Genomic DNA, 25,203 nt, shown 5'->3' with positions numbered 1-25,203 from the left:
GTTTAGATTATAGATTATGCATATGAAGCAAGGCCTTTTGCATATACTACTTCTTTTTTATCACCTGAATCATCACTGGGCAGATGAATTATGATTTTTGAAATATTGTACAACATACTGATTACTGATAACTGGTATCAGTAACCTGACTAGGCCAGTGAATTTTGCTGTAGTCCAGCTAAGGAAAAAAGAATACCGCAGAGTGGGAGGTAGGTATCAAAGCAGAGTCATAAATGATTTGCCAATCAATCCTATTAAACTGCCAAACCTGGTGAAGAGCTACTCTGTCACAACTGTGTCCACCCTGACTCCACAGATTTGCAACCTTCCTCCCATTTCTGATATCCTCTCCCAGTTAACGGTCCTTTGTTTCATGTCAACACAGCTGCTCATCATGACGAGTGAGAGGGGAGGTAATTTAGTAATTCTGGATGAAATCCTGGACGATTGAAGTAGGTGGCAAAACTCCCACTCATACCCATGGGGCCAGGATTTTATCCACTTTAGACATATAAGGTCATATAAATATGTGTGTGTCAATTAGATGTATTTAGAAGAGATCTTTTTACATCCTGTTATTATTACAGGTGAATAATTTTACAGTACTCAATTTCATCTTCTGCAGTGGTTTTCCTGTGCTAATATTACCTGTACTGACTACAATTGCTAACAATGGGACACAGCTTATCTGCAAATAAGCTGTGATAAAATGCCAGTCATACATCCTCAGTGCACTCCTGGTAATTCACTCAAAGCAGTGGAGCGAGCCTCTGTACCCAAGACTGCTGGTGCCTTCCTCTGCTTATGGCATGGGTGACCTCATGCTGTCCAAGCCAGGAGAGGTGAAACCCATCTTGAAAGCTAAATGTTTTGTTGTTTCCAGAAAGTTGCAGAGAGCAGGAAGCCTGCTCCTGCTTTCCTGCTGATGGAGTTCACATTCCTGAGGCAGGAGCTACCAGATACCAATCAGTTGGATAATTTCTCTGCAGCTAAGCCAGCTTGCCTACTGATAGGATAGCAAATGCTTCTGTTTAGTTACAGCTCACTCTAAAACTGATTACAGGAAGGGATGAGAGCTTTATTATTGTTCCAATGATGCATTTTCAGTTTTCTTATAGCTAGGGAGTCTAATGTGGAAAAGAGAGAAAGCATGAAATATCTTATGTTATATATGAAAAAAAATAATAGTTATTGTTCTGTAACATTTTCCAGGCCGTAGACATTTTCATGCATCACACTGTGCTAGACCCACCAGCCCTGTATCTACCGACAGCAACATGAGTGCTGTTGTAATACAGAAGGTCCGACCTGCCAAAAAGCAAAAACACCAGCCAGGACATCTGCGCAGAGAAGTCTACACAGATGGTGAGTCCACTGAAATGGGTGAAAACATCAGTGAACCTTTCTAAATATGCATTCAGCGTGTGCGTGTGTGAAATTTTTCCACAGAGATAACATTGTGTTTCAGAATGGAGTGATTTGTGTTTCCTGTTGCTAAACACGCTGAACAGATTAATCATTTTAAATGCCAGAGTTCCTTGATACTGTACATTGATGCTTCCACTTCAGAGCTTTGCACCTGTTTTCTATAGTGTCTTAATCGGCTAATTACTGTCATTATTTAAGAGCCCAGAAATAGTACAGTCGTTGCAAATAATATGTGGTTAGGATTAAAACCTTCATTCACACGCCCGACTATTAAAACCTTCAGAATGAATATTTCCTGGGGAGGAGGAAAAAAAAAAAATGAAGTGAAATAAATTACCATTCAAATGGTGGACAACACAAATCAATGAATTTTAATCCTGACCACAGCATTGTTGCAAGCGGTTACTTTGTGAGTAAAAGCAAAATCTAATCATCTTCTCTCGTGCCTTCACACACAATATCTACTCTTTCTGAAACGGTAGTGCTTGTATTCTCTTGGGAGTGCAGGAGGATAATGCAAACATTGTGATGTTGTCTAGAGAGAGCCTTTAATGAAAATGCCTCAGGTGGTGCAGCTTTTATTAAAGCACTACCTTCCAGTTTTATAAAACAACTGACAGGCTTTGTTGGAAATTCATGTAAGATAAATTCTCCAAGACTTAACCCATCTTGACAAGTTTGCTGAATTTGCTAACAGGGGGGAAGGGAAGACAGGCATAGTTCCCCACCTCCTGGTTCTCTGCAACAACAATCTGATTAGGACTTTCATTACCAGTATGAAATTTTTCAAAGAGGGGCTTCATTTGCCATTATCATATGAAAGCCTAATATTATAGATCCTTATCCAGGGTTACAAGAAGGGAGTTTTGAGCCACTTCTCCCTGCTATTCCTGCCACTCGACAAAAAAATGTAATACAAAGCTCACAGCACGATGAACAGAGGTAATTTAGCAATGAGTGGTTGACCGTGCTATTATCTGTACTTTATTCTGAGTATTTTCTCTCACTAGCATCTATCTGATATTAGGCTGCATTAAATACTGGCATGACACAGTGCACCTGGGCCTCTTGGCTTATGCCCAGGCCCCTTCTGTCAGTGAAACCGAGCTGTTGGAATATGATCTGATTTCTAGAGGTTATTACAGTGGTTTTGAGCATGTTTGCTTCTGTGAAAGGACAATACAAGGTGTAAATCCCCAAACTGTACCAGAAATGTTACAGTTATGCGACACTTGTAATGGCATTTTGGTAAGATTTTATGGAGGTTTTATTGACTTTTATTCTCTTGAAGAGAATGCTTTTAACCGGATAAATGGCTGAGCATTAAACCTCAATACAAATACAACAGCTAAGACATCAGAAATAAAAGCTGAACAGGGGCTTTATGTGGTATTGTTTTTAAACCCAGGAATAAAATGGAGGAGGGCCTCTATTTGATGGCAGGCTTTTGTGAAGGCAATGAGACAAAGTTAAATCCTAGACCATAGTGGTTAGATACTGCAATAGATTTGACATCCATGATCAGTGTTTGTTTTGTGTTACAAAGCACCTGCTTACTTCAGCATATATTCTAATTAGATAAAAATTTCTGCTAACTTGTTTAGTGTTCAATACAGTGTGGTCATTCAGGGAACAGCAAATTATGGCTTTAATTTCTGCAGATCTAATCAAACCCGGTTCAAAGGTTGAAGGGCTTGTTTGGTTTAGATTTTTTTTTAGATTTATTTCTTTCCCCCCCCAATTCATTTATGTAAGCATATCTGTAACCCTGCTGAAGATTTCAGCCATTTATTTTAATAGCCATATCTAGTATATTGTCCCTTTAGCATTAGCTGTGCAATAACATCTAGTAATTGTTTTCCCTAAGTGGAGAAAACCAATATGGGAACATGAAAGAAACATTGAAGCACAACTGATCTTTCCCAGATTCACTTAGGTTTTACTATTGGCCTGATGTCATACCACTACTTGCCTTGTTTATAAAGGAGTACCTGATACAAGGGAGTTTTTTTCCTCATAGTGGATTAACATACATGTGTTTGTAGTAGAGCAAAGCAGGTATTCTGAATTTAAGCATCTGTTGGTGGTTAGAAGCATTTGAATAAATACTAAAATAAAAATAAATATAAATAAGTATATATCATTATAAATCTATAAATACATATAAATATATAGTTATTGCTTTGTTTCTTTCTCAGCCTTTTAAAATGGAATTTGTTTTCACAAAGAAAGAATTTTATACTGTCCCCAAATTAACATTTGGAATTACTAAATCAGTATTTGCTAGCAGTTTCATGAAATACCAATGTCATGAATAGAATAGAATTAACCAGGTTGGAAAAGACCTTCGAGATCATCGAGTCCAACCTATCACCCAACACCATCTAAGCAACCAAACCATGGCACCAAGTGCCCCCATCCAGTCTCTTCCTAAACACCTCCAGTGATGGTGACTCCACCACCTCCCTGGGCAGCACATTCCAATGGCCAATCACTCTTTCTGTGAAGAACTTCTTCCTAACATCCAGCTTAAACCTCCCCTGGCACAGCTTGAGGCTGTGTCCTCTTGTTCTGGTGCTGGTTGCCTGGGAGAAGAGACCAACCCCCACCTGGCTACAACCTCCCTTCAGGTAGTTGCAGACAGCAATAAGGTCTCCTCTGAGCCTCCTTTTTTCCAGGCTAAGCAGCTCCCTCAGCCTCTCCTCACAGGGCTGTGCTCCAAACCCCTCCCCAGCTTTGTTGCCCTTCTCTGGACACATTCCAGCAACTCAACATCTTTCCTCCTGGATTACAGGGGAACTGTGCTGTTCCCTGACTCCATCTGTCAGCTCAGGAAGCCAGTTGTCTGGAAGACAACCTATCTTGCTATTAAATATTGAGGCAAAAAAGGTGTTAAGTACCTCTACCTTTTCCTCATCTTTTGTTACTATATTCCCTTCCATATCCACTAAGGAGTGGAGGTTGTCCTTGCCCCTCCTTTTGCCATTAATATATTTATAAAAGCATTTTTTGTTGTTGTCCTTCACAGCAGTGGCTAGTCTAATCTCTAAATGGGCTTTGCCTCTCTAATATTCTTCCTGCATGACCTGGCAACATCCTTAAACATTTCATGGGTAACCTCTCCTTCCTTCCAAAGATGATCCATCCTCTTTTTTTCCCTTAATTCACTCAGTTCATTGCCCATCCAGGCTGGCTGTCTGCCCCGGCGGCTCATCTTCTGGCACACTGGCACAGCCCATTCCTGCACCTTCAAGATTTCTTTCTTGAAGTGGGTCCAGCCCTCCTGGAGCCCTTTGCTTTTAAGGGATGTTTCCCAAGGTACCTTCTGAGTTAGTTACTTAAATAATCTGAAGTCTGCCCTCCAGAAGACTAGAGTGGAGGTCTTCTTGCTGCCCCTCTTAGCTTGGCTGCATATTGAAAACTCAATTATCTCATTGTCATTGGAGCCCAGCTAGCCTCCAACCACCACATCTCCCACCAGCCCTGCTCTGTTCGTAAAAAGAAGGTCAAGCAAAGCCTTACCCTTGGTAGGCTCACGCAGCAGCTGGCATAAGCTGTCCTCTATACACTCTAAGAACCTTCTAGACTGCCTCCCCTCTGCTGTGTTAAGTTCCCAGCAGATATCTGGCAGGTTAAAATCACCCACAAGGACTGGGGATCTTGAGACAGCCTCTAGCTGCCTGTAAAATAATTCATCAACTTCTTCATCCTAGCTGGGTGGTCTATAACCGACTCCAAGCAGGATGTCAGCCTTGTTGGCCTTCCTTCTAATTCTCACCCACAGGCACTCAACTTGATTATCCTTGATCTCTAGTTCCATGGTGTCTAGAGCCTCCCTGATGTACAGGGCCACCCCTCCACTCATTCTCCCTCACCTGTCCCTTCTGAAGAGCTTGTAGCCATCAATTATAGTGCTCCAGTCTTGTGAGTCATCTCACCACATTTCTGTGATGGCAACTACTACATTATAACTTTCCTGCTGTAACAAGGCTTCCAGCTCCTCTTGTTTGTTACCCATACTGCATGCATTAGTGTACACGCACTTCAGCTGGGCCGCTGGTTTCACCTCTGACTCCAGCTTACATGATTAGTTGACAGAAAGGATATAGAAATAAATTCTTTGCAGAAATGGTTGAAAGTTATGAGTATTATCAGCAGCAATATGTGTAAGTCTGAAAATTTGCTTTGTTGGGTTTTTTCTTTATACAGCAAAATTTCTGAAAGAGATTGGTATTTATGAAAGTGTGTTTGCTGCTAATGCAGCAGTAAAAGCTCTTTGTAAGACTAGAACAGAGTAGGCCAGAGAGCAGTCTCCTCTGTTTATCATCTACTATTCTACAAGTAGTTACAATTTTGTATTTTCTGCTAACTTTGGTTCAAATCAGCTTCTGCTTTATGTGGAACAGGAATTCTTCTTAGGCTTTTTGTTCCTTGACAGTCATCCAGGCAGTGAAGTGTTCTCCATATTTGTTGCTAAAAATCTTTTCTCAGTAGGTGGTAAGGATTAAAATGTATGAATTTTTAATTGCTCTTCATCTAGCCTTTTAGAGACTTAACTACTAGGAGTGCATTACAAGAACCAAATAACAGATGTATCCTCCTTCTCAACATTGCCTGACCTACTTACATACTTAATTTAAGAAACCAAATTTTAAAAGCATAGTTTTTGTCTTGAACTGATTTGTTAGTAGTTACAAGCCCTCAGAATTGTAACAATATAGATTAAAAGGATAGAAGTATTTTGCTGTATCAATATACAGCAGAAATTACTCTGTTGACAGTTCACACATGATTTTAGATCCAAATTTAAGTTCAGTAAGGGCAAGTGTAGAGTCTGCACCTGAGGAGCAATAAGTGCACTAGTACAGGTTTGAGGTTCAACTGCTGGAAGGCAGCTCTGTGGATAAGGACATGGGAGTCCTGGTGAGCAAATTAACCATGTGCCAGCAGTGTGAACTTACGACCAAGAAGGCCAATGGTATCCTGCGGTGCGTTAAGAAAGGTGGGACTAGAAGGTTGAGGGAGGTTCTCCTCTCATTCTTCTCTGCCCTAGTAAGGCCACATCTGGAATACTGTGACCAGTTTTGGACTCCCCAGTTCAAGACAAGGAAGTACTGGGCAGAATCCAACAAAGATGACTAGGGCCTGAGGGGCTGCAAAGATGATTAGGGCCAGAAGCATCTCTCTTAGGAGCAAAGCCTGAGGGACCTCGGGCTGTTTAGCCTGGAGGAGAGAAGGCCAAGAAGGGATCTTATCAATGCTTATAAATGTCAAAAGATGTTAAGAGGATGGATCCAGGCTCTTTTCAGTGATGCCCAGTGGCAGGACAAGGGGCAAAAAGGACAAAGTAGAGCACAGGAAGTTCTACCTAAACATAAAGAAAAAGCTGCTTTGTTTTGATGGGTGGAACAGGCTGTGCAGAAAGGCTCTCCTCTGGAGACTTTCAAACCCAACCTGGACATATTCCTGGGCAAGGCGATCTAGGTAAACCTGCTTTAGCAGGGGAAACGGACTAGGTGAACCCCAGAGGTCCCATCCATTGTCTGTCATTCTGTGATTCTTTTGTCATACTGCTGAATGACAATGGAAAAAAAAATCATAGGTAACTGATAGAGACTGTAACTGAGTTATTTAGCTGTGTTATAAATGACATAATTAAGCTGAATTTCTCAAAAAGGACACCTTAATACCTGCTGACTATTTCCTCAAAGTTTCACTGTGAAACCTTGAGCCATAATGCGTGGCAGCATCATTTGTACTTCTGTTTCCCTCTGCTGTGCACAAATTTCAGCAAGGTAAAATGTACACAGGAATGCAGGTCTTACCTTGGCTGAAAAACAGCTGGTTATTGAATCATCATAATTTTCAGATACTTGCACACTTTGCAGTCCTTACTTCTGATTGCTCTGTGAGATACTTGTAAATGTTTGTTTCTGAGTGAGGTTTTGTGGGGTGAAAATTGTTTTGATGAAAGTGTTGCATAAATGTACATGCAAGCAAAACACCCTACAACCCAACAACCCACTACTGTTGCAGATCATATTGAGTCTCACTGTATCTGGTTATTCATCCAGTTATTGTGTACAGTTTGAGCCATGTTTCTTGGAAGATAAAACATGAAAATGACCAGTGCATGAATATAGTAGCTGAGGTTATGATGTCTGTAGGAGTCTTAAGTGATCCTAAAGCTTTACTGTGTGAGGAGCAATCTTGAGTTTTGTATGCCTGCATAAACATGAAATAGGGAAAAAAATAAATCACTTTGTATCTTCTCCAGTTTTGCATCAAATCCGTAACTCTGCTGTTTTCTTTAGAGTATGACTGTAGAGGTCTACAGCCTCATAGAGCTTCAAAGAGAGAGTTGCCTAATAAGGCTTACTTCCCTCATTTGCCACTGCTTATGAGTCATCTTTTTTTTCCTGCTTCTTCATGGTTTTTCCACTTCAGTGCCAAACTGACTTAGCAGATTATTCTTCCCCACTGGTGTTTTGCTTATCCCATGATTCTTGTATATGTTCTCATTTAGAAAATCACCATCACTCCTTTCAAATGACACACGTGTAAGGTTTCCCCTGTAGACCGTGCTATGAAATGGCATCCATTAATTGTTTGAGTTACGTGGGAAGCAACAGTAATACACAGACTCGAACGAAACACGTGAGCACAGCTGACCTTTAACAAATACCTCTGAATTCTTTATATGGGTTTGGTGTTGCTTTGTGAGTTATTTTGTATTCCTTACAATGGAAGCTTCCATTTTGCTTTTAATAAGAAGTATGACAGTTTGTACTTGAGGAAGCAGATTGAAGCTGGATTTTCTCTGTGATCGGAGCTGTTAAAATAAATACCACAGGGGTGTAATAGTGTTGACCTCTGAATTATTTTTTTCTCCACTATAAAGGATTCTTCTCAGTGAGGAGTACTGTGCTATAATGAAGATTTTTATAGTTTCCCTGCAGGTTGCAAAATTGTAAAGTGAATATAATTTTTCTTTACTTATTACTGTACCATAAAGCTACTGCTGTTTCACAAAAATGTTTATATCAGTGCATCTTTCCTTCCAGCAGTCAAAATTGAACATTGCTTTGTTCATTGTCCTTTGTAGGGTTCTTCAATAAATAGTTCACTCCAAGTTGTATTTTGTAGGCTACACGAAAGATGCTGTCCTTCCCATTGGTATTCAGACAGTGCATTGCTGTGTCACAGCTGCTGGAGACTGATTCCAAGGGTGACTGAAAAGGCTGATATTAAGTACCTACACTCCCTTTACATTGGCAGGCTCCACACAGGGGCTGTTTGGTGCTCTGATAACTTAGTACAGTAGGTGGGGAATGTGAGACACAAGATATTGCATGAACACCTGTGGTTCCAGAAGCCTACTCTTCTGAGTTTGAGTATCTTCATCCACTTCTGATTCAGTATGTCCTTTTCTGAGAGAAGACACGTTGTAAGTAGGAAGCTTTCCTCAGGAAGGAAAATATTGTTTGAATCTCCACAGGATAATACAAAGTTAATATTGTTTCTTTGAATCTTGCCCAAGCTGTGTAATCACTAGAACCACCACTGTCTTCAGCCTTGCTTTTGAAGAACACTTTTGCCTGATAAACTTGGGCCTAGATCTGACATGTCTGTTGCACTAGGGTTTCTAGAATAGAATAGAATTAACCAGGTTGAAAAAGAACTTTGAGATCCTCAAGTCCAACATATCATCCAACACCATCTAATCAACCAAACCATGGCACCAAGTGCCTCATCCAGTCTCTTCCTAAACACCTCCTGTGACTGTGACTCCACCACCTCCCTGGGCAGCACATTCCAATGGCCAATCTCTCTTTCTGTGAAGAACTTCTTCCTCACATCCAGCCTAAACCTCCCCTGGCACAGCTTGAGACTGTGTCCTCTTGTTCTGGTGCTGGTTGCCTGGGAGAAGAGACCGACCTCCACCTGGCTACAACCTCCATTCAGGCAGTTGTAGAGAGCCATAAGGTCTCCCCTGAGCCTCCTCTTCTCCAGGCTAAGCAGCCCCAGCTCCCTCAGCCTCTGCTCATAGGGCTGTGCTCCAGACCTCTCACCAGCTTTGTTGCCCTTCTCTGGACACATTCCAGCAAACATGCCACATGCAACTGGGAGGTCAGGGGCAGAATTCATGGTATGTTTTCACCTAGTTCTTGAGTTATAAGACATTATATAACTCTCCAGACCAATGACTTTTGGAACAAGTATTGACACTTAAGATTGCTTAAGGCCATGGGGCCTTGTGATCCAAACATTCAAACTTGTAGGCACATAATGATTTAAGTATCTATGGGACTGGGCAATACAGTGAAAGTGGCTTGGTTCACTCAGTGGTGGCTGGGAGCTCAGGATATTTGTAGAGGAGAGAGGCCGAATGATGCTCTAATGTCTGGAGTTACAGTTTCATTGCTAAGGTTTTGTATTGGACAGGGGTAACCTTGGTAAACCATGTTTAAACACTTTGGGATAACAAGGGAATCAGAAGTTGCTTCCCCATTTTACAGTGTTCTCTCAAGTGAGTCAGTCCAGTCCATTGCACACAGATCTGCCTAGATTCTTACTTTTTACTGTAATATTTCCCACTCCATAAATAAAATAATGTTGATTCAGCCACTAGTATATCCAAGTTTCCATCTAATTATGCCTTTGTAAGTTTTTGAAGTAACTGCTTATTCTTAAAGGATGTCTGCAAATGGTGTTAAGTAGATACTTAAAAGTGCCTCAGTATTCAATTGTTTACCTTTAGGTAATCTTTAAAATTGATGTTCCTCAAACTGCTGCAGTTGGAGAAACAAACTGCCTTACACAAATTGCAAGGAATAAAAAGTCTGTTTTCCACCTTGCTCTTAGTTAAGAGGAACAGAAGGAAACAAATTTCTGGTTAAATGGATTTGGTCTCTTATTCAAGCCATATTAGAACAAGGAGACATTTTCTTGGTTGCTTGGGGGCCTTTTTTGTTGGTTTGTTGTGGGGTTTTTCCCACTCCACTCTCCCTCCCCTCTCCCTCCCTCCCAAAACAGTGAAGGTAATGCAACAAGAATGGTGTTACAGGTCTTATTTACCTGATGTCCAACTTTAGGTAATGTACTTTATAAATCTTGATTCCACCTCAGGCAACTGATAAAATTTCCAGTCTTATTTAAAACAGGTCAAGTGCAATTCCAAGTTAAGTCAGCAGTTTAACAGGGAGGGTGATACCCACTGAGCTTGCACAGAGCACCGAATGCTGCTCACTACACCTTTCTGTAGGGATAGATCAAGACAGGTGTGTTTTCACAGAATCATTCAGGTTGGAAAAAAACCTGGGATCATCAAGTCCAACCATTAGCTCTACTCTACAAAGTTCACCCCTAAAACATATCCCCAAGCAACCTTTAAACACATCCAGGGTTGGTGACTCAACCACTTCCCTGGGCAGCCCATTCCAATGCCTGACCACTCTTTCCATGATTTTTTTTTTTCCTAATGTCCAGTCTAGACCTACCCAGTCACAGCTTGAGGCCATTCCCTCTTGCTCTATCACTAATTACCTGTGAGATGAGACCAGCACCAACGTCTCCACAATATCCTTTCAGATAGTTGTAGAGAACAATGAGGTCTCCCCTCAGTCTCCTCTTCTCCAGACTAAACAGCCCCAGCTCCTTCAGTCACTCTTCCTAAGATTTATTCTCCAGGCCCTTCACCAGCTTTGTTGCCTTCCTGTGCAGTCACTCCAGCACTTTGATGTCTCTCCTGTATTGAGGTGCTCAAAACTGGACATAATACTCGAGGTGTGGCCTCACCAGTGTCACGTACAGGGGGGACAATCACCTCCCTACTCCTGCTGGACACTTTAAAACTTCTCATAAAAGCTCTTTCCACATCTCCCTTATTCAGGAGTACTGCCTTTAGTCTTGGCCAAATTTAGTTAATTTTCAGTGGAAACGTTCTCTTGAATAGATTGTGAATTAGCTGTGTATAGAGTGATGCTGTTTGAAATGCACAGCTGCTCCCAAGAGTTTTGCAGAGGCAGAAAATGAGTGCACACTATTCTAAAATGCTGAAGTTACATTTTTAACGGTGCTGTTATTTATGGGTTTTTTTTTTAGCAATCTCACTTGAAAATATTAATCTCAGAAGTATATTCCTCATTTTTTTAACATGTTGTTCTCTTACATGCTTGTGGTTTGTTCCTACAGCTTTCTTGTGAACAGCTTTTGTATTATCACTTCCTTGTTTGACTTACATATTTGTTTTTCCCCTTCACTTCTTACATTCCACAGATCAGTATTGTATCCTGACAAATAGTTTACACATTCTAGTTTAAAGTCTTAATGCAGGAACACAAAAATTTAACTGAGTAAAATATATGTACCCCTTATAAGTCCTGCTTTAAAATGTAAACAATTTTACAGACTCTCAAGACATGTTAATTTAAGGAGATAAGTTCTTATGTGGGGGTTTTTTTGGTTAGTTGGTTTGGGTTTGGTTTTGGATTGGGGTTTGTTTGATTGATTAATTGATTGATTTGTTCTTCCTGGGAGCTGGTTACCTCATTGATTGACTGGATTTCTTTTATATCTCATGATATACCCACAGACATCAAGGCTGTGTGTCTTCGATACACCTATTGTTTTGATTTTGAAAGAAGGATAGGATAGGATAGGATAGGATAGGATAGGATAGGATAGGATAGGATAGGATAGGATAGGATAGGATAGGAGGATAATAATAATAATAATAATAATAATAATAATAATAATAATAATAATAATAAAAAGCAGGTTGGAAGAGACCTTCAAGATCATCGCGTCCAACCCATCAACCAATCCAACCCACCTAAACAACTAAACCATGGCACCAAGCACCCCATCAAGTCTCCTCCTGAACACCTCCAATGATGGTGACTCCACCACCTCCCCAGGCAGCCCATTCCAATGGGCAATCACTCTCTCTGTATAGAACTTCTTCCTAACATCCAACCTAAACCTCCACTGGTGCAGCCTGAGGCTGTGTCCTCTTGTTCTAGTACTGACTGCCTGTTGACCAGGTTGGAAAAGACCTTGAATGTAACCTTAAGCAACTATAGCACAAGCTGCTAAAGCAAAAATTGTAAATATCAGGAAAAATATGTTAATATCTTTCACTCTGTGTTGATATCCATAACTGATGTAATAATATATTACATTTATTACCTCTTTTTGATACAATTTAAAAGAAAACCTTGTGATTTGAAAAGACAGTGAAAGGTCTTTGCTCTGCATTTTTAAAGCTCAAGCTTTGTAATAGTACCCATCATCAGATGTAATAGTAGCAGAGTACTTCTAGAGAAAGGCAGAGGGAAGGATGAAAGTAAATAGTACATCTTTTTGTTCAGTTCAAGTTACATGTTATTTCTCGGTTTCACTAGTGCATGATGTCATTGTAATTATTACTCTTTCTCGACTTTGTAGACTTGCCACCCCCTCCTTTGCCACCTCCAGCTATAAAATCACCAACCATCCAGTCCAAATCACAGCTGGAGGTGCGGCCGGTCATGCTGCCAAAACTTGCTTCTATAGAAGCGAGGACAGACAGGTCTGCGGAAAGGAAAGGAGCAGGTTACAAGGGGAGGGACGGGCTGGATGCAAGGCAGCATTCGGACGTGCGGACAAACGCGGGAGAGCGGAGAGAATGCCAGGAACAGCAGAACGATGGGAAACTGCGAGGAAACAAAGCACCAAAACGAGAAGGCACACCAGCAAAAACTCATCTTCTTCAAGGTTACTTTTCATGCTCTGAGTTTACTGAAGTATTGGGTGTCGATGACAGGGAACAGGCCGGCTTTCTTCAGCTCTCATGCTGCTGGAGTGCTTGAAATCAGATCTGCTGAATTATGACCATTTATTATAATTTCACTGTGCTAATACAGGTTATGTTGCAGGTTCTCATTAGGGTAAAACTTAGCTGTTCCATATACCAACATGTATTAAAGCTCGTGCTAATGAAACCTTAACTGTAATATTCCTCAAGAGTTGTAAGGGTTGATGCACTTGCCCCTACCATACATTTATAGTCTAATTATATTTAATCTATCTAATAATAGTCTAATTTATGAGGGAAGTGACTGAATTCAGACAGTTGATCTGTAAGTCACATGTTTAACTTTTCTTCCAAAGAACTGGCACTTGGCCCATTTTTTCCAATTTCTAAAGGAGAAAGGGGACAGAAAGGTACCTGTTCCTTTTGGAAAACTAAGAAAGCTATAGAAGTAATGCATTAGGTATACATGCTGACTGATATGGCATTATATCAACCAGGCATGATCAGTGTAATCTCTTGTATATGGAAACTGCTAAGGTTACTAATTAATGGCACATGATTAATGAAATCTGCCAAGCGTTCACGAAGGCTTTTAACACAGATTCATACAATTGCTTGGTCATTTCTTCCTATAGGTATCCAGGGTCAGTATCAGGGTGATTGGGTAGTAAGTTGCTTAAATGAGCACATTAGTAAGAGGTTGGTTATGGTGGATTACACTAGAGAAAATTTATTAGAAGGTTACTTTAGAAGGTAGTGCTTGAATTGTAAAACTTGCCAACTAATTTTGTCTCAAACTCAGTCTGAGAAATGCACGGTCTAATGTTTAGTAAGAATGAGCTCCTTGTGAGTGTCATGCACGTATTGTCATTTCCTCCTACTCAGTCATGAAAAATATAATAGAAGGAGGTTCTTTTTCTTGATTTTCCTGCAGAACATAAGGCAAGTGTCGTAAAGTACAATGACATGGACAGTAATCATGAATTAGTTTTTCTGTGCCGAACGTTACTATGTGAATGCTATAAATTCCCTTGAGAAAGCTTCTCTAATACTATTATGGGAACAATGTATTTCATATTAATGTCAGGCATCACTTTTAACCCACTGAGAATCATAAAAAGTAAAATAAATCAACTGCATGCTGGAATTTTAGGACCACAGTATCTCTGGGCTTGTAAACATAACGGTGTATATATTTAATTATACAGAGGACATCCTACCATATTCTAGACCCACGTTTCCAACATCAAATAATCCTAGAGATCCCAGCTCCTCCAGCTCTATGTCATCAAGAGGATCAGGAGGCAGACAGAGGGCCGATCAAGCAAATATAACACGAAGGAATGTTGCAGAAATGCAAGTACTGGGAGCGTATGAACAAGAAGAGGAAGAAGAAGAGATGGAGGTAGCTGCTGTTATACTACTGAACATTAACGAGTAGTACTCACTACTAGTCAGTAAGGCTATTTTCTGTGCTTAGACAGGATGTCAAGAAAAAACACTTTTGAATGAGAAATATTTCTCTTCAGACAAATTGGTTCATTTATCTATTAACACTATGACCAATCCAAGAAAATGGACTTTGAGATTGTGTCAAAAACATAAACAAGTAATATTTAGCATAGTCTAACTGTGACCACACTAGAGCCCATGGAACAAAAGTTATAGAAATACAGGATTTACATTTCAGAAGGGTGAGTAAAGAACTGGAGCATCTAAGAACACCTTGACATAGCCTTTCACATTTTTTGGCAGCTCCTGATTCTGGTTTTTATTCGGTATTAAGGCATTTGTTTTCTTTGCTGCCTTACAATATTCATTCAATTTAAATCCTGATGGTAGAAAGAGTGTGGAGCACGCAGTCATGTTGCTGCATGTAATTAAAAGTTGTAATTATTATGTAAAGCTAACAAATCTCAAAGAGGTATGGGAAACAAATTTGAAATAATAAAATCAAGCATGTAGTCATTTACTTTTCTTGTGTTGTTTTTTTTTAATACAGGAAACAGAAAGCTGAAGACCACAACATGTACTGTAACAGGCTTTTAAAAATCTAATCAGAACAAACAAATCACTTAAGATGCCTCAAGTCTGATGATGTTTGACGCCAGAAATAATGTTCAGTGCAATCAGAGTGTACAATTTTTCATGTTTTCTTCATACCATCAGAATGCTATTTTTTGTTTTTCTCTTTCTTTGTAAACCCTCCTTCTTAGGAACAGCCTATTCCATAATGCCAAGTGCATCGCCTTCACTGCCCAAGAAGGCAGGTAAGCTGCTCTTTTTGGGTACTTGGGCCATCTGCTGCTTCAGGAGTAGAACAGACGGGGATTCCAGAGCCTGGGATCCCAAGGTTTCTCCCCAGTCAGGCAGTGCATACCACACTGCTGCTGCACCAGTGAGCCAATTAATAACATTGCAAGTGATACAGCATTGATTAAAAAGATCCCCAAAGTGAACATCGTGCGGAACATTCCTTTATTCTGGGGGTTTCACTGTAGTCTGCTGTTAGTGCAAAGGGTATCTTGCAATTTCGATACAGACTGCATGTCGTTTTCTGTCAGTCTCTTGCTACCTTTTTGCAGATGACACAGTTTTACAAACGCAAGTAAAATTTACTTGGGATGATGTGGCTCTTATTGTAAATAGGTACTCACTTCCAATCCCCTGTGGTACTTTGATTTGCCTTCCCATTTTCATCATTAACTACATTCTTATTAAAAATGTCCTTTGGGATAGGCAGGAGGTAAGCCAATATGATTGCTGTTTGCCTAACTGTGGCATGAGCAAGTTTATCTAAAACTCTTTCTAATTTTCAGCTTCAATAATGCTTGGATGCTTGTGGAAATAGGCAGGAAAATCAGTGGACATTTTTAATAACGATGGGGTAACATCATTAACTGTTACTGGCCCAAATCTCAGACCTCTACTTGTGTCAATTCACCTTAAAGAAGAAGTGCCACTTAAAGAAGTTTCGTTTGATCTTGGCAATTAATTTTTTATTTTTTTTTTTGTAATGCACTGCTTATCCTTTTTTTGTTTTTCTTGGTTTTAAAAGCACAATCACTAAACTTTGTTTGTAAACCATTGTAACTATTAACCTTTTTTTTTTTGTTGTTGTTGTTGTTGTCCTATTGAAAATGTTAAGCAATCGTTTGGGATATTTTTCATCTTTTCGTTAATGCTCTATGTTTGTATTTGGAATATTTGAATGATGACAGATGGTAAAGTAACAAAGCTAAGCGTGGGCCATAATCAAAACACTTCTCACTTTGCCTGGATTCACAGAAAGTTACCAATTTTGCCGTGGCCTCTCTCAACATTGGATTGTCATTGAAGCCGAAACAGAGGCATTAGTCGCGTTGGACCTGCCAAACGATGTCCTCTGTCTGTAGATTTGATGACCTTTTCTTTTGTAATTATAAAAAAAAATCCTTTTGTCATTGGTGCTAATGAAAAATGTGTGTTTGTTTATTGACAGCTATCAGGACTAGCCCCAATGGAGATTAAAAAAAAAAAAAAAAGAAAAAAAAAGTGTTTTGGTGTTTACCGAGGACTGAAATTTTTCATTTAGCTGATTTTTAAAGAAAGGTTCCATAGAAAGGGTGTGCAGTACTAAAGGAACAATCCATGTGATTAATGTTTTCATTATGTTCATGTAAGAAACCTCATATTTTAGCCATAATTTTGCATACTGAGGATTCAATAATCAGAAAAGTAATTTTTGTCACATTATTTATTAAAAATGTTCTCAAATACATCACCTTTCTCCTGTTGTTTCTTGTGTTCCCTGAAATGTAATTTTAGGGACAGCTCTCACCGTGTTTGGGATTATAAGACTCGGTCTCTTCCACTGGAATCATGCCGTTACAGTAGCACGAGCAAAGAGGAGAGCTGGATTCAGCCTAAGATTTTACATAATTACAATTGATTGCCTTAAAGATCTGATTTCTGGGTGCTTCATGAACTGTGATAACAAAAACATCTCTTAGCCTGCCAATTTCCAGAGAGAGATGATGAAGAAAATCTGTAACAACAAAAGCATTCACCTCAGGGGTGAGATACATTTGTTACAGAGGAAATAAGATCCAAATACGGGAAGGGAATTAATATTATGAGTGGTGGGGCTAGCACAAGTTCCCTTACCTGCCTGCTGTCCTCTGTGCTGTAACCATTCTGTGATTAGCAGATCCCTGCTGTGGATCACAGTCAAGTACATGATGGTCCCTTTTCTGCTCTTGCATTTTTTGTAACCCTATACTCTTACCGGCTTTTGCCCTTCCTTACCCTACCACTGTTATCCCATGGCTGGACATGGCAGCACATCCCATTTAAAAAGCCACTATATCACTTATTCAACAGAACCTTTTTGTTTCTTGTCTTTTTGACTGTCATACTTCTCCTTTCCCAAAAGTTTTGAATGGTTCAGAGCCCGATCCTGAGGTGTGTAGGGCACTTGCCACAGAAGAGTGCTATAGAGCCTTGACAACTTAATCAGGCATAAGCCTCAAGTATATATATATATATTTAATCATAATTGTATCTTTGAAACAAATATTAAGATTGTAGAATACTGAAATGTGTAACTTTTCTATATTGCTTGAGGTGTGGGGGGGTTCAGTGTCTTCAGTCCTCATGCCTGAGTTCAGCCTGCCATGTGTTAGAGCTGCCAACATAACCCAGACAGGAGCCCGTAGACCAGACTGTGCCACCGGAGACAGCCATCTGGCCTGCACCTTCCTTTGGAGTAGGCAGGAGGGGTTGATTTGATAGGCACAGACTGCTTCGGCAGCTGATTGTCTTTCCTGGCACTTGGAATGGCCTCATGATTTGGGACCATGCCATTGCCATAGCAGGATGTGGGGAATGAGGTGGATCTCAAAACAGGGTCCCTGAGCATGTCAGCCACTTGGCACAAAAGCGTAAGCCGCTGCCAGAAGTGGAGTGGTGTATCACAAACCTAGGAATGAGTTGCAGCTGCAGTGTGTAGACCTCTGTCAGGTATATCTTTCCAGAAACATTGGTGCTGCATGCCTCAAATTTAACAGGTACTTGTTTAAATCTTTACTGGCATGGTGACATACTGGAAAGCATGCATCAGACCCCAGCTGATGCGCATGTCCATCCGTGTGACTTCACTGGAAGTCAAGACTCCAGCTGAAGTTCTGACCTCAAACAGTGGTAAGTGAGAAATCTTGCCCAGTGAGGTCTTTTTTTTCATTAGGAATTAAAACCTTGTTTGATGATCAGTGATATTCCCTAAGAAGTTAATGTGATTGCTCTGCAATTGCATTCAGTTGTGATTAGCAGTAGCTTGAGACAATGCATCACAGAGCTGTCACAGAGCTGTTGAACCCACACTGTGTCATCAGTGCATTGTGATCTTAGCAAAAGCACTGTAATGAAGATAAAATACACAATAGCTTGCTCTTCAAATTTAACTCCTATTAATCAGTATTGATACACACTCAACTTGGTCTTTGACATTCATGTGGAATAACATTAGGTCATTTATGAACTGCTACTTTACATAAATAATTGGTCAGTGACTGGAAAGCCCAGACAACAGAAGAAAGTAGTGTTCAGAGGTTTTGATTACAAATGGAGAAGACAAGTGGTGTGCTGGAAAATCTGTAGCATGTATGTGCTAAATTAATATAATGGCTGTAGAAGTCTGATTTTTACTGTCAAGTGCTCTGTGAAATCCTGTATGACTCACAGTCAAATGACTTTACTAAGTATGTATTGGGATACTATGAAATATGTCTAAAAATGTCACAATGATAGTCTATATTCTCTTGTTCTATTCCATTCCATTTATTATTTAACGTTTTCAATTCCAGAAAATGCCTTGCACGTGGTTTAGCATTATATATCAGCTTATGTTCCAAAGAGTACTTTGAAGCACAAATGACAAAATGGTTTTATTTTAGGGTAGTGCAAATGTACCCTGGATTTGTATTTGCAAGTGTTTTAGCTGCCTCTGATCGTGAAACCTGAACAACATCATTTGCCTCAACTCCTGTGAATGTATTTGACCTCCTGTCTTACCACCTTACTTGCTGTGGTGCAGAAGCAGCTATTTGTTAATATACCACCCAAGTTAATTTATTGGTTTAGCTAGTCTGTAAGTTTTACACAAGGTGTTGCTCTTAACATTTTCTGCTTAGGTTTTCTGTAATCTATTATCTTCCCTGAAGATAACTTAAGGAAACTTAAGGAGGAAAGAACTTCCTTGGCAAAAATGTAGGCTCTGCCTGGCATAATGTCTCCAACCTCTCTATTCACAGATCCTAAAAGATTATTTTTTTTGCTGTCAACAGCAGAACTGTCTTTTAAAAACTAAAGCTTAACTGAATGCTTCCTTAACTGAAGCATTAAAATTAAAGGATCTCCTTGCAAGTGGAGAATATATCTTTCTACATTGGTTTTGCTTATGCTACAAATGAAAATTCTTTGTAAATTAAAGTCCTACTGCTTATGTAGAAAAGAAGAATTATAGGATGTTTAGTGTGTAGACAGTAAGGCACTGGTATCTGCAGATGCAGGTGTTTGTATGTACACAGTTTTGTATTGGCTGAGATTAAAGTTGGGAACTGAGAGTCTGTTCCAAACATTCAGTTGAAAGGTTTATGGGTGCCTGAAATTTACCCACACATGAGTAACTCTCATTGTTGCCGTGGACATGCTTTTCAACATCATCATTTTGTGTTGAACTAACCGAAAAATTCATAGATCTCTCTGTGAACCTGTGCTAGTTTAACAAGTTTAACACAGCCTATTTCTGCCAACACAGAAGCGAGGGGAAAATGACACACAGCAAACCCCTCCACGTCAAGACAAAGAGAGTGGGCAAGAGTTTACTGAATAAATGAGAATAGAAATGTACAATTACCTTAGCCTGTTTGCAGAAAAAAACACAGTGGAAAGCAGCAGCAAGCAGAAGCAAGAGAGCTAAAAGCCTAGGCCAGGAAGCTACTGCCCCATCCCGCTCTGTCCCTCTGGCATCTCAGCAGATGACAGCCAACACCCCAAACCAGGAATCCAAAAGCAGTAACTGGAAGAGGAGGCCTCCCATTTTACAATCTGAACTTCAAGCCCCATTATACTTTGCTCCAGCCAGCACTTTCATATTGAAGTTGGCATGAGACAGGATGCTTTTCAATAACAGCAGCAGACAGAACCATTTACCCAGATATACTTTTCTTTATGTTTTTGTATTTTTTTCATTGTACTTGGTGATCTTTTTCTGTTGTCTGTAAATCTATTTTTCACTCAAGATGGTGCATTATTGTGAAGCACTTAAAAGATTAGGAACATCATTTTTTAAGCTATTTCTTTTTTATCAAGAAACAAAAGATTTGAGAGAACACCATGGAAATGAGGATCACTTTACATGGCTATATTGAGGATGGGAAAATATTCCATCCTATTCAAAAGGAGGAAGGAAATTGGTGGAGCTAGAATCCAGTCTCTATGAAAGCCATAAAGAAAGAAGGCAGACTGGAAAAAAAGAAATTGAGGGGTATAAAGAAAACAAGCAAACAAAAAACCAAAACCTTGAGGAGCTGAAGAGCCCAAGAGTCATTGAAACTAATGGCAAAAGTGCTGTTGAACTGTCATGGAAGTGCATTACTTCTTTGCAGACTGGCTAACAATAGCTATCACAGCTCAATGAAACCTGGAATAAGAGTTAAATCCTTGCAGAGTGCTTGCTTTGTTCTTTGTACTAGCTGTATGCTAAATGGTCTCATTCTAACATACTGGTAGTGAAAAGTGGGGGGTTGATTCACCATGGTGTTCAGCTTTCTTGTGGCGTGAGATGATGAGGATGTGATCTATTCAGCTCTACTCTTTGTCTGGAAAAAAAGTGGAGCCAGTTGCTCTCCAGACATTTTTTAAGACTGTGATAGTCAAAGCTATGATGATCAAAATTAAGTTTTGTTTATTGGTTGGTTTTGTTTGGTTGGTTTTTTGGGGGCCTAACAGGGACAAATCAGGAAATGCAGAATAAAACCACATAGTACCTACTTCTATTCTTCCTGTTTCCCACTAGTCTTAAAAGCCCAAATGGGGTTCAAAGTCAGCAGCAAAGGGAAACAGTAAAGGAGCCCTTACAGAATTTGATGCATAGAAGAACAAAACAAAGCAAAACTAGAACAAACAAACAACAAATAAACAGAACAAAAAAAACCCCAACACAAACCCCACTTTCAGCAAGTGCTAACTAGTAGGATATTCCTGAAGCATTTGTTTGGCAAATAGCCTTTATTACTGCAATATGATTTAGAGCTGTACTGAACTGTAAAATTGTCTGGAAATGACCTTCAAGATCACCTGAGTCCAGCCTCTAACAGATTCAAGGATTTAATATATTCCTGAATGGATGTTGGCAAAAGAAGTTGCGCTTCTCTGCGCCGAGCACAGCACAATGCAGTGTCTCCTGTCTAGTAAAAGCCCCAAAACTGGAGCTGAGAACTAGGTCTTGCCACAGTCACCTCAGTGGTATGGCAATTCTCTACCCCACTGGTTGCTCAAAAACTGCCATCAAAACAAACCATTCCTTTCCATCGCCATGACTAGCAGGTATTACAAAAGTAGCAGTATTGGATGTTTTAGGCAGCTTCTAAAGATCTCCTAGTCCTGAGGCCTTTATTTCTTGGCTACTGGGACTTGAAATAATTGTACAGATAGTACAAAAATGCAAAAATGCAAGCCTGCTTTATATATCTCTTGTCTTTTTCTTGAGTTAATCTCATGTGATCTGTTTTGGAGGAACATGGATATTATCATACCACTGCTATTGTGGGGTGAATGCTTCATGAGGACCTCACAAGAGTCATCATCAGCTTTATGTGTACAAGATGTAAAGGGGAAAACTATTCATCAATATAAAATCGTTTGCCTTTCTGTGCTTGCATTATGACTTTCTTTTCACTTGTATTTTACTTTTTTCCCTACCAAACCTGCTTATAGAGTGTACAGGATGAAGATTAACTGTCTAGTTTGCTAACACCCTGCTTGCTGAGCAAGTCCGTGCCTTCGGTGAGTACTTTGCAAATGTTTCTCCTCAGGTGGGGTTTTTAATGTGTCCATTAAAACTCTGCACAGTGCCATGAAACCCTAACCACATCTTCATTAGGAATGTCATCCTGGAGAAATCACTGTGCCTGGCTAGAATACAGGCAGGTGATAAATCCAGAGTGCATGCTACTGATGCTCTAGCCTGCCTGTGTAGTGGTTTGTACAATTACAACCTTGTCACATTCCTGTGAGACAGGCAATGTTTTTACCTCAGCTATACAAAACACAAGCTGAAACTAATATCCTCACAGCACTTCTGAGAATTTATCAAAATTACAAAGACTAGCACAGTGCTGATGTTCATTTTCTGAAGTCTTGCAGTGTTTTCCTGTATTCCACATTGAGTGGCACAAATATGTGCTTGGCATGCTGATGCTCTGGGAGCACAGAACCTCATCAACTCCTCACTTACATCCCCATGTACTTCTCTGTCTTTCACAGCATATTGCCAACTGTGCTCCACAAAGAAATTTAGGTGGGGCAGCAATGTGAAGCTTTTCTTCAATGTAAGGCAAGGAGGCTGAATAAGGTGTTTCCAGAATATTAGTCTCAAGCCACAAAAGAAATTCATGGAATCATAGAATCAATAAGGTTGGAAGAGACCTCAGAGATAATCAAGTCCAACCTGTCACCCAACACCTCATGACTAACTAAGCCATGGCTTCAAGTGCCACATCCAGTCCCCTCCTGAAACCTCCAGGGATGGTGACTCCACCACCTCCCTGGGCAGCACATCCCAATGGCCAACAAGTCTTTCTGTGAAGAACTTTCTCCTCACCTCAAGCCTAAATTGAGGTATCAAACCCAAAACCATTTCATTTCTCCTAGCAGTTTGTTCTGTGAGGAGCTGATTGAGGCACTCAGGAAGGAGTTGGTCAGATATTTTATTTGTTCTGGAACAAAAATATGAAGTTGAAAAAAGGAGGTGAAAAAGGGGTTGTTAATGTGGGGGTTTTGTGGTTTGTTTTGGTTTTGTTTTTTTTCCCTGAAAAGAAAAAAGAATAAGTAAACACTTATATTCTTTATTGCTTATGAATGTTTAGGAAACAAATAACAGGTGCTATTTCCTATTAAGAGTGCCATTTTTTTACTATCACAGTAATGATCATAAACCTTTCAAATGAGACATTTCAGCTACATTCATTTCCTGCATAACTGAGAGATTAATAAGGCTTTGCCAACAAGATACCAACCAGGGCATCTGAGACCCATTCTGAAATGTAGTGAAAAAAAATCTTAAAAGTATACTCTCACTGAAATGACATGAGCTTAACTGTATTTCCAGCAGGAAAGGTGCTACAGGCACTTCTCTTTTTGGAGCAGATATGCCTCAGAACGGTCTGAGTCCCCGTGGCAATTAGAATTAAGATACAGTGGGATTAACTTAATGTCTATCAAGCACTCTGAATATGAACATTTCTGCATAAGCTGTAAGCAGTAGCAGCACTTCTGTCAGTTTTGCTTTATGTTCAGAATTGGAACGGTTTCTCAGTAGCTTTTGGAGAGCTTTTATTTAGTTAGTTAACCAGTCCACTGAAGTGCAATAAATCTATACTGAAAAAATAAAAGGAAAATAAAGAATAGATGTTTATGTGGATTCTTTCTTTTGTTATTTTATTTTTAATCCATGCTCACTGCTTGTAGGCTTGCTTCCTTGGATGCATGCACACTGTCACTATGTTTTGACATCATGTGCACACTGGGGAAATACAGATTCCAAGTGCCAGGAAAACACACGGACTAATTTCACTTCTTGTTGAGGGCAAACTGTGGAGGATGTTAGTCCAGCTAACTGTTGTGGCTGTTGAATAGAATAGAATAAAATAGGTTGGAAGAGACCTTCAAGACTATCGCGTCCAACCTATCACCCAACACCACCTAATCAACTAAACCATGCAACCAAGCACCCCATCAAGTCTCCTCCTAAACACCTCCACCACCTCCCCAGGGAGCACATTCCAATGGCCAGTCACTCTCTCTCTGTAGAATTTCTTCCTAACCTGCAGCCTAATCCCTCCCTGGTGCAGCTTGAGACTGTGTCCTCTTGTTCTGGTGCTGGTTGCCTGGGAGAAGAGACCAACCCCCATCTGGCTACAACCTCCCTTCAGGTAGTTGTAGAGAACAACAAGGTCTCCCCTGAGCCTCCTCTTCCCCAGGCTAAGCAACCCCAGCTCCCTCAGTCTCTCCTCATAGGACTTGTGTTCCAAACCCCTCCCCAGCTTTGTTGCCCTTCTCTGGACACATTCCAGCAAGTCAACATGCTTCCTAAACTGAGGGACCCAGACCTGGACACAGGACTCAAGGTGTGGCCTAACCAGTGCAGTGTACAGGGTTAGAACATTCTGTCAGTGAAGAACATCAAAAACTGGAGAGGTTGTAGAGTCTCCTTCTCTGGAAACTTTCAAAACCCACCTGCATATGTTCCTGTTTGGTCTTCCTTAGGTGAACCTGCTTTGGGGCGTTGGACTAGATGATGTCAAGAGGTCCCTTCTAATCCCTGTCATTCTGGGATTCCATGAAAATTTCATCAGCCATGACAATAGGCAGCAGGGTATCACTATCCATTTCCTTATGAGCTTCTTACAAATATCAATATTCTGCTAGATCCTCTTTCTTGTAGCTGTGTAAGACATAACAGGATTTTGATTTTGTTTTTCCCTCTCTTAATCTGCAAACAGCAGAAATTTAAATTTTAAATGATGTTCAATTATCAGATAATCTTCATTACCACTGCCATACCACTGTCTAGATTGTAGCCTCACAACAGCAGGATGCTACTTACAGCCTGTCTCGATTTATCTTGTCAGTTGAGATGCTTGGCTTCTCTGGAGAAGGCCTCTCTCTTACTGTGTTATTTGTGTGTGGTGTTGCAGGACTGAGCCTAGCATTGCTGC

General features: G+C 40.2%; 1 protein-coding gene across 3 annotated transcripts in view; it reads left to right on the top strand.

Moving 5' to 3' along the window:
- ROBO1 (roundabout guidance receptor 1) overlaps positions 1-16,224 on the top strand; it is a 532,129-nt gene extending 515,905 nt beyond the window's left edge. For all 3 annotated transcript variants that reach the window (XM_054165776.1, XM_054165775.1, XM_054165777.1), the window contains 4 exons: positions 1,213-1,365; positions 12,877-13,185; positions 14,434-14,630; positions 15,228-16,224. In XM_054165776.1, coding sequence (XP_054021751.1) covers positions 1,213-1,365; positions 12,877-13,185; positions 14,434-14,630; positions 15,228-15,242 — 674 coding nt within the window. In that variant the 3' untranslated portion in view covers positions 15,243-16,224. The remainder of the gene's footprint in view (positions 1-1,212; positions 1,366-12,876; positions 13,186-14,433; positions 14,631-15,227) is intronic.
- Positions 16,225-25,203: the final 8,979 nt, after the last annotated feature.

The sequence above is a fragment of the Dryobates pubescens genome, chromosome 12, assembly GCF_014839835.1.
Source record: "Dryobates pubescens isolate bDryPub1 chromosome 12, bDryPub1.pri, whole genome shotgun sequence".
Lineage (NCBI taxonomy): Eukaryota > Metazoa > Chordata > Aves > Piciformes > Picidae > Dryobates > Dryobates pubescens.
Note: the sequence above shows the minus strand (reverse complement) of the source record. Positions and strands in the feature narration are given on the sequence as shown.